A 14,302-nucleotide genomic window follows, 5' to 3' on the forward strand; every position below is an offset into this window, starting at 1 on the left:
CACTCTGGGATTCTGTAATTCAATGGGATCACTGATGGGGGAGGGACTGGACTGCTGGGTTTTGGGGTATAGGAGGGAAGTTCCCTCGGTGTGACCCCACTGTGTGTCCCCTCAGTGCTCTGCAGCATGAGCTTCCATGACCCCGAGGGCTACATCGACTCCACGGATTACCCCCCGCTGCCCCTGCACGGGTACCTGCAGTGCACCTACAACGTCACTGTCTACACCGGCTACGGCGTCGAGCTCCAGGTGAGCCGTGCCCTGGGGGGCATCCCCACAGCCAGACCCCCCTGGTCACTGCAGCAAAGCCTTGGGCACCTCTGCCCTGGGCACTTTCACTTGATGAAATACCCCTTCCTGGGGAAAAAGTAGATTTTTCTGAGGCTTTGTAATAAATGAACTCTAGGAGGGAGCTGGAACATCCTGAATGTCAGCGATGATCAAGCTCTTTAAATGTCACGCAATTAATTTAAGCAAGAGGAGCTGGCAGCAGGTTGTTAAAAAGGCACTTGATGGGAAGGGGCCACCAGCTCCCTGCCCTCTGCACCACCCATTTTCTGGGAGAGGTTTGGGTGGCTCTGAGGGTGCAGGAAGCCCAGGAGGGCGGCCCTGGTTCCTTCTCTGGCTGTCACAGGTGCCTGGCAAATGCCCACCCATCAGAGCAGGGTGTCTCACCCAAGCTGACGTGCACCACTGCACCACCAGCTCCCCCTGAAATGAGCATCCCTCAGCCTGGTGAGGCTGCAGGCAGGGCAGGCACCTCTGCATGTTCCAAACACTCTCCAGGTCAAACCAGCCCAGGGTCCCCATGTTCCCTGCAATCCCTTTCTTCTTGTGTTTCCTCCATGCACCCAATTAAAATCCCTTCACTTTGAATTGTGTAATTAAAAGTGTGCATTAAAAGGAGCAGGAATTCCAGCGGGCTGTCCTCACTGTCCCCTGGGGACACAGGCAGGGGCTGCCCCCAGGCCATGAGGCCACCGTGGCTGCCAGCCCTGGTGGGGAGGTTGCCCTGGGAGCAGCAGTGGTGCAGGTTGAGCACTGGATAGTCTGAGCAGCTCAGCCACTTTTCCATGGCAGTGGAAAAGTATCTGGACACAGCAACTGTCTCCTCGGATCCACAGGGTGCTAAAGACAGGCTGCTCCGCTGTAAATTCGCCTCTGTCCATAATCCATCAGGTGACACCACTCCTGACCTCACTCCGTTGCGAGCTGAGGTTTTAATGGAGCATAAAATTGGCCTCTCCACCCCCCCAAGCTTTGCATTTTGCTTTGCTGATCTTCGGAGTGTTTCAGACAAATTAAATCACAACAGCAGGTCGGTGCTGGTGGAGCGTGGCCTCATCTGCAGCTGGCAGTGCCCCGAACTGCAGCACCACGGGCTCAGGGCTGGGAGGTGAATTCCAAAGGAAAGGCACTGGAGAATCCGGGCTGTGGGGTATGGGGTCCCCTCGTAGGGGTTTGGGTTTGATTCCCAGCCCCTGTAGCGGGGAGGTGCTGCCTCTTAGCCTGGGAATCTCATTAAAGGCACCTGCAGGAGGAAAGGGAAGCTCCTGGGACAGGATGCCCTACACGGGCTGTCCCCTCTCCCTGCAGGGGCTGTGGCACAGCCTGGTGGTGTCAGGAATGGCTGTGGAATTCCAGCCCTGCCCAAAACTGCTCCTGCAGGCACTGGGAGCAGGAGGACACAGGGACCCTCCACTTCCTTTGGAGTCAGACCCTCACTGACTGCAGGGAAATCTGCCTTTGGGGAGGAGTGGGCACAAAGCCTGGATGCCAGGCATGGCGCTGGGAAAGGCTGGGAGCTGCCCCGGGCTGTGTGAGAGCTCAGGGTCCCTGCTCAGCTCCCTGCCCCTCCCTGCACCCCTCACAGCATTCCAGGGAGAGCTGTGTCCCTGCCTGTGCCAGGGCAGCCCTGGGAGCGGGGAGCAGCCAGCTCTCCCAATGCTTCGTGAAATTATATTTATTTTTAAAATTCCTGAATCTTCTTGGCAGGAAATAGAATTTCCCTAAAGAGGTTTTTCCAGTGGGAGAGCGAGGCTGGCAGCCTGACTCGAGGATCCCTCCTGCCTTCCCAAGGCTCTGGAGGAGCTGCTGTCGGTGCAGGCTGTGATTGAAGCCGGAGCCTGTGCTCCCAGCCCCTGGCAGGAGCTCACACATATGGTCCCTCTCGCAGGGCTGACGGTCCTTGGCGCGGCGCCACGGCAGCGTCTGCACTTGCTGGTTCCTCCAGGCTCCTCTGGGAATGCCAGCCTGGTGCTGGCACAGGGAATGGCACCCTGCTCCCCTGGCTTTACCCAGGGGAGGCTGATAGTGTGTGTGTGTGTGTGTCCCGTGGCATCCAGCACTGATCCCCAGCTTCCTCCCTTCTGCAGAGCTCTGCCTGCTCCAGCTGCTCCCCCAAATCCCCTTCCCAATTTCCCAGAGTGGTTTTGGCTCTGTGTCATGTGCGTGGTGCCACCAGCAGTGGAGGGAGCCAGCTGGGGAACAGGTTTGGCTTCAAGAAGAACAAAATCTGTTAGAAACACCTTGGAAAAATCTTTGCAGGGATCCAGGCTCAGATGGAGAAGCAAAGCTCTGTCCCAGTGGGAGCTGAGGGAAATTGTTGTCATCGTATGGAGCCCACTTGGATAACTGGACTCCAAATAATTCACCCAAATAACACTCAATTCATCCCATTTATTAATAATCAGATCTGAGCCATCCCACCAGTCACAGTGCATGCTGGCCATGCTGGGGATGCTTTTTTGGGACAATACCTGGAAAAGAAGAAATGACCCAGGGCAGGCTAGGGGTCAGAGCTGCATGTGGCTCTTCCAGAACCCAGCTGGAAAAACAAGGCAAAATCAGCTCCTCTTGGATTGAAACACAGGCTGGGGTGAACCCAGGCATGCTCTGAACCAGCCTGGGGATGTTAATCCAGCTTTGCCGTGAAGAACGGGCTTTTCCAGGGATTTGCCTTGAGGAGCAGGCTCAGGATGCTGAGGGCTGGGGATGGCTCCATGCAGTGCCCTTGGAGCAGGGCACATCCCAGCCCTGTGTGCCAGGGGGAGGTGGGCACGGCGGTGACAACAGCCACAAATCCCTCCAGTCACAACATCGTCGGGAGCGCTCCCAATCACGGCTGGGCTGGTGCTAAATATAGAGCCCTGGGCCTCGCACACTCAGGGAAACAAACGGTCTGATGAGCATCTCTCTGCTGAAATATGAGCCCATTTATTAAGCTAAATGGACGTGAAATGTAAATGTGAGGTTACTGCTCAGCTATTTCCAAATAATAATTAAAGCCTTTTGGAACTACTCATTAGATGCACTCGCTGTGTGGCTCCCTGGTGGGGTGAGGGATCCTGGGGAGGTTTCCTGGTGCACGGGGTGAGCACCAAACCCTGAGGAGCGCCCTGGTTTTGTTGCAGCGCTGCTCTGGTGCGATGCTCTGCGGGTCTGTGTGACAGACAGACCTGTCCCCGCAGCTCACAGGTCTCTGCTCCCCGCAGGTGAAGAGCGTGAACCTGTCGGACGGGGAGGTGCTGTCCATCCGCGGCGTGGATGGAGATGCCCTGGTGGTCTTGGCCAACCAGACCCTTCTGGTGGAAGGCCAGGTGATCCGCAGCCCCACCAACACCATCTCCGTCTACTTCCGCACCTTCCAGGACGACGCGGTGGGGACATTCCAGCTCCACTACCAGGGTGAGTGTGACATGGGTTTGGGGGTTTGGGGCCAGTCCCAAACCAGTGGGCTCCTGTTTCACCCCCTGCCTGTGCCCACAGCATCGGTGGAGGTGTTGTGCCCAGGGTAGAGGGGTCAGTGTGCCCTGATGTCCCCAGCCCTGTGCTGGCTGTGCCTCTCACACCCGCCTTGCCCCGTTTCTGTCCCCATGCAGCAGCTCCTCCTGCACACACTCACACTGCCAGTCTATTTTTTACCTCGAAGAGCTTTAAAAAATAAATGAGTTCCAGCAAATTATTTTTAAAATAGAAACTGGGTCTGGGCAAGAGCAGTAACAGGTGGGGAAGCAGCGGCAGTGGGGGGTTGGTGGTGCTCCGCCGCTGGTCTGTGTGACACGTGGGCACATCCAGCACGTCCCCACGGGGAGGCTGGGAGCAGCTGAGCCCCAAGCTCCCAATGTGTGCCTGTCCCAGTGTTTATGCTGAGCTGCAACTTCCCACGGAGACCTGACTTCGGAGACGTGACGGTGATGGATCTGCACTCGGGTGGCATTGCTCACTTCCACTGTCACCTGGGCTACGAGCTGCAGGGCCCCCGCATGCTGACCTGCATCAACGCGTCCCGGCCACACTGGAGCAGCCCCGAGCCCATCTGCTCAGGTACCTGCACACCTGAGGTCCCATGAAACATGAGTCCCTTTCTTTGCCCCATGAGATGAGTGTGGTCCTGGGAGGGGATGAGAGCACGGCCTGAGGTGCCACAGGTGGTCAGGCGGTGACAGCAGAATCTGTCCCCTCATTAGGCAGCAAAGGGAAAGGAAATGAAGATGTTATGTGTGAGTATAAATATGCATTTGTGAGTATAAATATGTACAGACAGAGCAAAGCAGAGCCAGGCAAGAGGTCTGTGCACTGGGCACTCTTGAGGAGCACCAGGCAGTGGGGTCACCCCTGGGCTGGGGGGACACAAATGCCACTGTCCCCGTGCCCATCCCAGCGGGGCTGTGCTCTGTTGCAGCTCCCTGTGGAGGGACAGTCCACAATGCCACCATCGGCCGCGTGCTGTCCCCCAGCTACAGCGGGAACCAGTCTGGCAGCATGTACTGCGTGTGGGCCATCGGGGCACCCCCGGGCCAGAAGCTGCACCTGCACTTCGAGAAACTCCTGCTGACCGAGAAGGACAGGTGAGACTCCAGGAGCTGTTTCCCCACAGCCCTGAGACTGCAGAGAGTTTCCAGGGAGCTCCAAGGGGCTTCTTCTGCATGGGGTGAGGAGCAGGGCCTTTTGCTGGACACTAAATATAGGAAAATGGAATTATTTGGGTTGGGAAAGCCCCCTGAGATTATTGAGTTCAACTGTCCCCCAGCACTGCTGAGGCCACCACTAAGCCGTGTCTCCATGTTTACATGGCTGTTAAACCCCTCCAAGGATGGGAACCACCACTGCCCCCAGCAGCCTGTTTCAATCTTGTCAGGCCTTTTGGGGAAGAAATTTTCCCTGATATCCAGTCTAAACCTTCCCTGACACATCTGGTCCTGTCCCTTGTTCCCTGAGAGCAGAGCATGACCCCCCTGGCTGTCCCCTCCTGTCAGGGAGTTGTGCAGAGCCAGAAGGTCCCCCCTGAGCCTCCTTTTCTCCAGGCTGAGCCCCTTTCCCAGCTCCCTCAGCCCCTCCTGGGGCTCCAGCCCCTTCCCCAGCTCTGTTCCCTTCCCTGGACACGCTCCAACCCCTCAATGTCCATCCTGGAGAGAGGGGCCCAGGATATACCAAAATCTGGATGCTCCCAGCTCGTCCCAGCTGCTGCACCTCACTGGGTGGGGCTGAGGGACGCTGCTGTCCCGCAGGATGGTGGTGTACAGCGGGGACACCAACCGCTCGGCCGTGCTCTACGACTCGCTGCGCGCCGACAGCGTCCCCTTCGAGGGCGTCATCAGCGATGGCTCCTCCATCAGGATCGAGTTCCGCGCCGAGGAGCCCGCGGCCGCCACGGCCTTCAACATCCGCTTCGAAGGTGCTGTGTCCCCGTGGCAGGACCCGAGGGCAGTGCCAGGCTCAGCCATGGCTGCAGGCAGGGTCCTGGCTGTCCCCTGTCACTGTTGGACACTATGTAGAAGTGTGGATTCATAGCAGAATGAGTTGCTAGGAAAAGGGGCCTTTTATTTTCTGAACTTTTCAGCTTTTAAAGGGTTTTACGCTACAGGGTTAACATGGTTGGTCAAAAGAATGCCGCCTCTTGTCCCATTGGTGGGACAAGAGATAAACAGGCTATTTACAGTTGTCCAGAACTGTTCTGAGAAAGTAAGATGGTTTGCAAATGTTGTCTTTGAATGTGAGATCTCCCAAGAAACTTTTCCTTGGGAATAGATCAGCTACTGACAGCTTGTAATTTTCTCAGGTTCTGAGAAAATCAGGTCCACAGTCCCCAGCTGTCCTGGTGCCCCTCTGTGGCTCCCGTTGTCATTTAAGTGGTTCCTGCTGTAGGATCATTCCCACGGGAGCCCTGTGGCCTGAGCAGGCTCAGTAACACGCAGCAATCCCAGGGTGGATGGCTCAGCATCCCCAGCTCGGGAGGCACAGTGCCCGGCAGTGCCCAATCCCAGTGCTGATCCCCCATGGGAGCGGGGTTTGGTTAAGCCTGCATGGCTCAGAACAGATAAATGGTTGTTAATCCTGATTGCCTGTAAAACACTCGGTGGAAGAGGCCACGGTGGGGATGCAGGGGTCAGGTTCTCATGGGGACAGCAGCGGGGCCTGGGGGTCACCCAGGGAAGCTCAGCGAGACAGGAGAAGCTCCGTGTCCCCAAAGCTAACAGGGCTCTCTTCCAGCCTTTGAGCGGGGCCACTGCTACGAGCCCTACATCCAGAACGGGAACTTCACCACCTCCGACCCCACCTACAACCTGGGCACCACGGTGGAGTTCACCTGTGACCCCGGGCACTCCCTGGAGCAGGGCCCCGCCGTCATCGAGTGCATCAACATGCGGGACCCCTACTGGAATGACACGGAGCCGCTGTGCCGAGGTCAGTCCTGCCCGTGGGCGCTGCTGGCTCTGGGGTGAGCAGCCCTGGGCCCCCGCTCAGCCCTGCCTACCCCTTGCCCCCACAGCCACGTGTGGAGGGGAGCTGACAGCTGTGGCCGGGGTGATCCTGTCCCCCAACTGGCCGGAGCCCTACACGGAGGGGGAGGATTGCATCTGGAGGATCCATGTGGGTGAGGAGAAGCGGCTCTTCCTGGACATCCAGCTGTGAGTAGCCCAGGAGCTCAGTGTCTGTCGCTGCCCCAGCAGTGCTCAGCCCATTTTGCTGCAGTATCCTGCTGCCCTCACCTCCACCATGGAATCACGGAATCCCTGAACAGTTTGGGTGGGAGGGACCTTGAAGGTGATCTCCCATGGGCAGCGGCACCTTCCACTATTCCAGGTTCCTCCAAGGCCCTTCCAACCCACAATGATGGAGCAGCCACAGCTTCTCTGGCTTCTCTGGGCCAGGGCCTCACCTCCCTCACAGGGAAGACTCTTGCTATGTCTTGTTCTCCCCCTCAGAGCTTCCATAATCCTCTTTGACAGCACCTGGCACCCTGGGCAGGCCTGAGTGGTGCTCCCTGAGTTCAAAGCACCATTACACGATCCATAGCAGCAGTTAATTGCTGCTCCAGTGGCTTTGGAATTCTCCACAGGGAGTGGTGCCACAGCAGCACGTGGCCATGTGCTACTGGGTCATTCAGGGTTAGGAGAGCCTGGAGGCATCCATGAGATGGAAACAGCTCAGTCTTTGGGCTGAATGTGAAATACAGGCTCTAAGGGAGCACAGCCACCCAGCAAGGCCAGGCTGAACATGCTGGGGTCAGAAGGGAATGGGATCTAATGCCAGGCTGAGAGCTTTTGGCATGGTAATGCTGCTGCTGCAGCGGGAGCCTCCTTTGATGCTATTTTGGGTTTTCAAGAGGAGGACGTGTTTCAAGTAGAGGCTTAGAGTCATAAAGATTTTAAAGCTCCCCATAAAATCCCAAGTGGGAGCTCCCAGCACACCTCTCCCAGCTCTGTGGGTGCTTGGGCTGAGCAGAACTGGAGGCCAAGTGATTTGAAGTCATCAGGCATAAATGTCACTGGGAAAATCGTGTTTGACAGAAAGCAGAGATTTACTACAAATGTCAGCTTGCCATGGGGATTAGCTGGGCTCCCTCCAAGATCATTCCTAATAAAACGTTTTGGGATCAGCTCAGGCATCTCCTGTGTGGCTGGGAGCATCCTGGTGCTCTCCTCTGGCCCTCTTTCCCCCAGGGAAGGGGAGGAGGGCTGTCCCTGCCCCAGTTCCTCCAGGCGCTGGTGCTGGCTGTGCTCCCAGCCCCGGGGAGCTTTGCTGGGCTGGACACGGCAGGACAGAGAGCAGAGAAGGGGTGTCTTCGCCCACCCTCGGGGTCGATGTGATCGTTTACCCCCACTGGCAGCCCCGGGCACCCAGAGAACCCTCCCTGTGTGTCCCCTGGGGTGTGCACCCATCCCCTGCCCTTGGCCTTGGAGCGGGGGGAGAGCAGCGAGACCCCCGCATCCCCTTCGGCTCCAGAGCAGCCGCATTCCCGGGGTGGACGGAGGCTTCAGCCATCCCTTCCCGGTGTCCCCGTGCCATCCGCGGGCCGCCACTGCGCTCTGGTGGCCGCGGGGACAAGCGCGGCTCCGCCGGGACCGGCGCTCCCAACGCGGGGTCCCGGGAGCCGCCGGCACCGCCCGGCCTCGAACCCCCCGGACGGAGGCGACCCGGAGGAAGGTCACCTGGCTGTCCCTGCTGTGTCCTGCCTGGGCTCCCGGCACACGCTGCTCTCTAACCAAACTCTCCTCTCAGCCTGAACATCACCAACAGCGACATCCTCACCATCTACGACGGGGACGAGCTCTCCGCCCGCATCCTGGGGCAGTACGTTGGCAGCAGCGGCCCCCAGAAGCTTTACTCCTCCAGCCCCGACCTCACCATCCAGTTCCACTCGGACCCTGCTGGGCTCATCTTTGGGAAGGGGCAAGGATTCATCATGAACTACATAGGTACGGGGAGCAGGGTGCTGGTGAGAGGATGGGACACACAGCCAGCCCAGACTGTCCAGGTGCAGGGGCTGGAAGCAGGGAGAGTCACTGTGGCACCACACCCCCTTCACATCCCACCCTGAAACTCCTGCAAACCCCCAGCCCAGCTGCAGTCTCTGGGTCAGTCACTTCTGGGGTGTTCCTCTATGTCTCCCCTCCTTCAGGCTGGCAACAAGGCATTTTTGGTCCCTCTTAGCCCTGGTCTGGCCTAGAGGGAAATAAACTGCTGGGAACAGGGATGCAGGATCCCCACACACACCCTGTCAGGCAGGAGCTGATGGCAGGGGTGGTCACTGAAGCCAGTCCCTGGGTGGGCTCCTGAGATGGATGTTCCCATCTCTTTGCTCCACAGCGGCTCGGACTGCACCTGGAGACATCTGTTCCACTGTCCTTTGGGGCAGCTGTGCCTGCCCACTGCAGGGACAAGGACTGGGAAGGGCATTCCATCCCCTGTGCCCCTGGCTGCCTCTCCCCCACCCTGCTGCCTGTGCCAGACTCCTTCCAGACATGTTTTCTGTGCACTGCTGGAAGCCCTGGCTACGACAGATGGAGGGAGCTGCAGTGCAGAGCACCTGGGAGGCTGCAGGGCCCTCCTCAGTGCTCTGCAGCACACGGGGCTGGGGAGGGCAGGACACAAGCCCTCACCTGAGCAAACCAGCCTGGGGGAAGCAGGGAACAAATCCTTCCGTGAGCAAACCAGTTGTGCTGTGACCATGGCGCTGGCACCTCTCCTGCACCTGCAGCTGGAGCTGAGCCTGGTGTTCCCAGGTTATCCTGACCCCAGCACAGACACTGCCCCACTTTCACCGGCCCAGCCCTCTACCTGCCTGTAGGATCAGGGCTGGGGAGGCTTCAAAGAGTCCCTGTCCCCCATTGCTGCCCTTTCCCTGTGCCCAGGGGATGCTGCCCGCAGCCCAGCCGTGCCATTTGTGGAGCATGGGGCTGGAGAGCTGTGGGGAGGGACAGGCCCTTGGGCAGAGCCGTGTGTCCAGCTGGGGTGGCTCTGGGGAGGGCTGTGCTGCTCGGTGGGTGACAACCAGGATCCTTCTTGGCTGCAGAGGTGTCCCGCAACGACTCCTGCTCCGACCTGCCCGAGATCCAGAACGGCTGGAAGACCACGTCACACACGGAGCTGGTGAGAGGGGCCAAGATCACCTACCAGTGTGACCCGGGCTATGACATCGTGGGCAGTGACACCCTCACCTGCCAGTGGGACCTCAGCTGGAGCAGCGACCCCCCCTTCTGTGAAAAGAGTAAGTGCCCCACAGGAAGGGGCTGCTGTCCCCATCCCACACCCTGGAACATCACTGATCCTGGTCTGAGGGGCTCCCAGGTCTGAGGGGTTCCCAGGTCTGAGGGGCTCCCAGCTCTGAGGGGTTCCCAGCTCTGAGGGGCTCCCAGGTCTGAGGGGCTCCCAGTTCCGAGGGGTTCCCAGCTCTGAGGGGTTCCCAGGTCTGAGGGGTTCCCAGGTCTGAGGGGTTCCCAGTTCCAAGGGGCTCCCAGGTCTGAGGGGTTCCCAGTTCCAAGGGGCTCCCAGGTCTGAGGGGTTCCCAGTTCCAAGGGGTTCCCAGGTCTGAGGGGCTCCCAGGTCTGAGGGGCTCCCAGTTCCGAGGGGTTCCCAGCTCTGAAGAGCTCCCAGTTCTGAGGGGCTCCCCGCTCAGCCATCCTCTCTCCCCAGTTATGTACTGCACGGACCCGGGGGAGGTGGAGCACTCCACCCGCCTCATCTCGGACCCGGTGCTGCTGGTGGGCACCACCATCCAGTACACCTGCAACCCTGGCTTTGTGCTGGAGGGCAGCTCCCTGCTCACCTGCTACAGCCGCGAGACCGGGACCCCCATCTGGACCTCGCGGCTCCCGCACTGCGTCTGTAAGTCTGGGTGGTCTCTCCTGCTCCCCTGAAGTCCAGCTCCTCTCTGGGGGTCCTGGGTGGAACTTTTCTGCAACCAGGACCCTGCCCAGCTGTGGGGGGTGGTGCAGATCCTTGAGCTACCTGGAACTAGAATGGGGTGAGAGCTTGGGTGCTTCCTCACTGCCCCCAGGCTGCTTCTGTCCCTCGGCAGCCCAAGCCCTGGGCTTACCCTGGATGTGTTTCGTTCCCTTTCAGCTGAGGAGTCGCTGGCCTGTGATAACCCAGGACTGCCAGAAAACGGGTACCAAATTCTTTATAAGCGCCTCTACCTGCCAGGAGAATCCCTGACCTTCATGTGCTATGAAGGCTTTGAACTCATGGGGGAGGTGACCATCAAATGCATCCTGGGGCAGCCATCCCACTGGAGCGGCCCCCTGCCCATCTGCAAAGGTAACAGGGAAGGGGATGGGGGGCAAGGGGACAGCCAACACCTCTGTCCCCAGCCTGGGACAGCCAACACCTCTGTCCCCAACCTGGGACAGCCTGGGGACCTTGGTCTGGCTGCAGCCCCGGCTGGGAGCTGAACTCAGCTGAGACCTGGAGCTTCTCTGGATCTGGGCTCTGCTCAGTCCTGGCCACATGCTGACAGACACCAAGAGCTTATTAAAAACTGGGAGTTTGCAGCGTGTTTTTGGGACCAAATGGGGCAGGAGATCCCAGGTTTGGGTTTCCCAGCAGGAAACAGCTGCCAGCACCCAGTCAAACCCAGCTACAGACCAGTAACTCTCCGTCTCTCTTCCAGTGAACCAAGACAGCTTTGAACACGCTCTCGAAGGTGAGTGACGTGGATTTCCTGGATGCGCAGGATCCCGGTGGAGCCTGGGAGGAGGGGGAGAGGCAGAGAGGGGATCACACGGTGCCTGCAAATGCCAACATAATAGATCTTGTCCTTTCAGTAGCAGAAGCTGCTGCAGAGACGTCGCTCGAGGGGGGAAATATGGCCCTGGCCATCTTCATCCCGGTGCTGATCATCTCCCTGCTGCTGGGAGGAGCGTACATCTATCTCACCAGGTGGGGCTGCAGGGGGCTGGCACCGAGCTGGGGGACACGGCCAGGGCTGGCTCAGCATCGCCCCCGCCAGCCACACGCCCTGGGCATGGTGCTGGGAGAGCTCTGGGGTGCCCGGGGTGCTGGGAGGAGCTGGGATGGGGGGATGTGGTTCTGGAATAGTCCATGCAGCCCAGCGACTCCGCCTCTCCCCGCAGGTGTCGGTACTACTCCAGCCTCCGCCTGCCCCTCATGTACTCCCACCCCTACAGCCAGATCACGGTAGAAACGGAGTTTGACAACCCGATTTATGAGACAGGGGTGAGTCCTGCTGTGCCTGTCCTCGCTAGGGACACTCCTGAGGGGCTGGGCTGGTTGGGCAGCCACGGGATGAGCTCAGCCAGGCTCTGCGGGAGCACTGAGCAATGGGCCACGAGTCCATCCGCGTGGCTCGGGAGGTGCAGGGGGCTGAGGGGACCTGGCTGCAAGGGCATCGCTCCCCTGGGAACAAAACAACACCCAGGATCTCTCTTCCTGCCTGGGAATGGGGAGATGATCCTGAAATGCAGCTGCTGCCCTCAACTGGCTTCTCCTTGCTTGCAGGAAACACGAGAATATGAGGTTTCGATATAAGGACAGCGGTAAGAGAGTCTCCAGCAGCGAACTTAATGTGCTCTCATAGAACTTCCTCAGTAACTAATCCAGAGACCACGTGGAGTTTGGTTGGACCCCCGGACCTGCTGTTGTCTTTCCTTTTGCCTCTCTATTGAAGATTTTACTGTTTTCTTCACTGTATTTATTCTATTTAAACTGCGATAGGTGTGCTGCCCAGCCCTGGGCACAGGCAGCAGCGGGAGCCGGGGCAGAGCTGGGTCCTGGTGAGGCCAGGGGGTCACGGGGGGCACTGCTGTGTCCCCCATCCATGGCAGAATGTCCCCCTCCATGGCGGAGCGTCCCTCGGCACTGCCCACACAGACGCAGGGGGATTTTTGCGGTTCTGATGTTGTCAAAAATTAAAGATGTCTCCATTGCAAGAGCCTGCGGTTGATTGCTGGGAGCTGAGGTAGCGCAGGGTCCCCCCACAGGCTCCCATCCCGCAGCTCCCGGCTCCCAGTGGGACCCTTCCCCGGGGGGCTCGGGGGGCAGTGGTGCAGGGACAGTCCTCGCTGCAGAGCCAGGGAGCAGGGACAGCCTGGTGAGGTACGTGCTGCTTTCTTTTCCCACTTTGCTTTGGATGTGGAGAGGCAGCAAGCCAGGACTCTGGGGCGATGCTCTGCCGAGAAGCACCAACCAGTGCCACCCAGCCACCGGCCCAGAGCAGCTGGGAGCCCTGGAAGCCGTCCTGGAAGCCACCCTGGATCGAGCAGAGCTCCCAACCGGTGCCTCTCTGCTCTCTGCCCGTTGTTCCTCTCCAGCAGCACTTCCCATCACCCTGCCAGGAACACCCGACCCGGCATGGCCGGAGGTCGCTCCTTGTCCCCCGGCAGCATCTCAGGGTAAGCAGGATGGGCTGGGCTCCCTGGCTCCTGCTGCAGGAGGGGCCTGGGGTGGGCTGTGCTGTTCTGCCCACCCTGCACCTCCCAGATCCACACCTGGCTGGGTCCCACGGCCGGGCAGGGGATGAAGGTGGAGGTGTTCGGAAGAAGAGGCAGGTGGGATGTGTGGAGGCTTCAGCACAGGAGCTCTGCAGGGAGCAGAAGAGGCAGAAATCGGCCCCTCAGTCCCACCCTTGCCATCCCCTTCACTGCATCACCCCTGCCAGAGCCACACAGCAGTGGGGACATGGACCCCCCAAAGGGCAACCTCATCCCTGTTGTCCCCCAGCCAGTCCCTGGGGAGGGCAGCGAAGGCACCGCCACGTCCTTGGCTGCCGGTGTCCTTCCTTTGTCCTTGTAGAACAATCGCAAGCGCGGGAGGCTGGGTGAGCTCGGGGTGGTTGGTGCAGCTCTGCGGTGTACAGCTGGGATTTAGGGGTTTTCCTTTCAAAACAACGAATGTGTGTTTGTAATTTGTAACGGTTAAAAGAAAAAAAAAAAAAAAAAAAAGGAAAAAAAAAAAGAGAAAAAAAAATGTGCCAACAAATGTACGAAGCATTTCATTTCCCTTCATACATGTCTGTTTTTATAAGAACAATGTGAAAATTGCTGGGATTAAATATTTTTGAACATGATAAAGTAGTTCCGTGGGAAGCTCTAGCGTTCAGTATATCCTCGATAACAATTGTTCTGTATTTTTAAATGTCTGAAATCACTTTGCAGAGACTCTGGCCGCAGGCTGTGGCCACTCAGGGCAGGGTGAGGGCCGGGCACGCTGCATGCCCTGCTGTGGGATGGTGGCCCAATGCCACTGGCTTGGCTCTGAGTGCCAAGTGCTGCCTTGGTGCGACTCCACAGTGCTCCCTGCTCCCGTGGGATGGAGGCATCTGAGCCCTGCTGGGACATGAGGTGACCTGGGGACATCTCCCCACAGGAGGCAGTGCTGGTTCCCCCTGTATCCTCTGCACTCAGCATTGCCCCTTCCCGTGCCAGCCCAGCTCAGTGATGTCTCACAGAGTGGGTGGGGGTCTGGGTGCTACCCCGGGGCACTGGGATCCCACTGGAGACCCTTGGCCATGTCATGGAGGACATGCAGAAAATTTCGGGGAGCCCTGGTAGCCCAACCC

The 14,302-nt window shown here is 58.9% G+C and overlaps 1 protein-coding gene across 2 annotated transcripts in view; it reads left to right on the top strand.

Moving 5' to 3' along the window:
- Nucleotides 1-13,814, top strand: part of SEZ6L (seizure related 6 homolog like) — a 35,740-nt gene extending 21,926 nt beyond the window's left edge. The window contains exons 3-17 of one of the 2 annotated variants that reach the window (XM_086856504.1): nt 116-249; nt 3,495-3,687; nt 4,141-4,326; nt 4,685-4,850; nt 5,511-5,677; nt 6,493-6,687; nt 6,773-6,911; nt 8,506-8,702; nt 9,800-9,994; nt 10,420-10,611; nt 10,849-11,043; nt 11,396-11,428; nt 11,550-11,664; nt 11,859-11,961; nt 12,244-13,814. In XM_086856504.1, coding sequence (XP_086712630.1) covers nt 116-249; nt 3,495-3,687; nt 4,141-4,326; nt 4,685-4,850; nt 5,511-5,677; nt 6,493-6,687; nt 6,773-6,911; nt 8,506-8,702; nt 9,800-9,994; nt 10,420-10,611; nt 10,849-11,043; nt 11,396-11,428; nt 11,550-11,664; nt 11,859-11,961; nt 12,244-12,273 — 2,240 coding nt within the window. In that variant the 3' untranslated portion in view covers nt 12,274-13,814. The remainder of the gene's footprint in view (nt 1-115; nt 250-3,494; nt 3,688-4,140; nt 4,327-4,684; nt 4,851-5,510; nt 5,678-6,492; nt 6,688-6,772; nt 6,912-8,505; nt 8,703-9,799; nt 9,995-10,419; nt 10,612-10,848; nt 11,044-11,395; nt 11,429-11,549; nt 11,665-11,858; nt 11,962-12,243) is intronic. The other variant, XM_086856505.1, reaches the window with a different exon arrangement.
- Nucleotides 13,815-14,302: the final 488 nt, after the last annotated feature.

This window comes from Cyanistes caeruleus, chromosome 18 (assembly GCF_971803275.1).
Source record: "Cyanistes caeruleus chromosome 18, bCyaCae1.hap1.1, whole genome shotgun sequence".
In the NCBI taxonomy this organism is placed as follows: Eukaryota; Metazoa; Chordata; class Aves; order Passeriformes; family Paridae; genus Cyanistes; species Cyanistes caeruleus.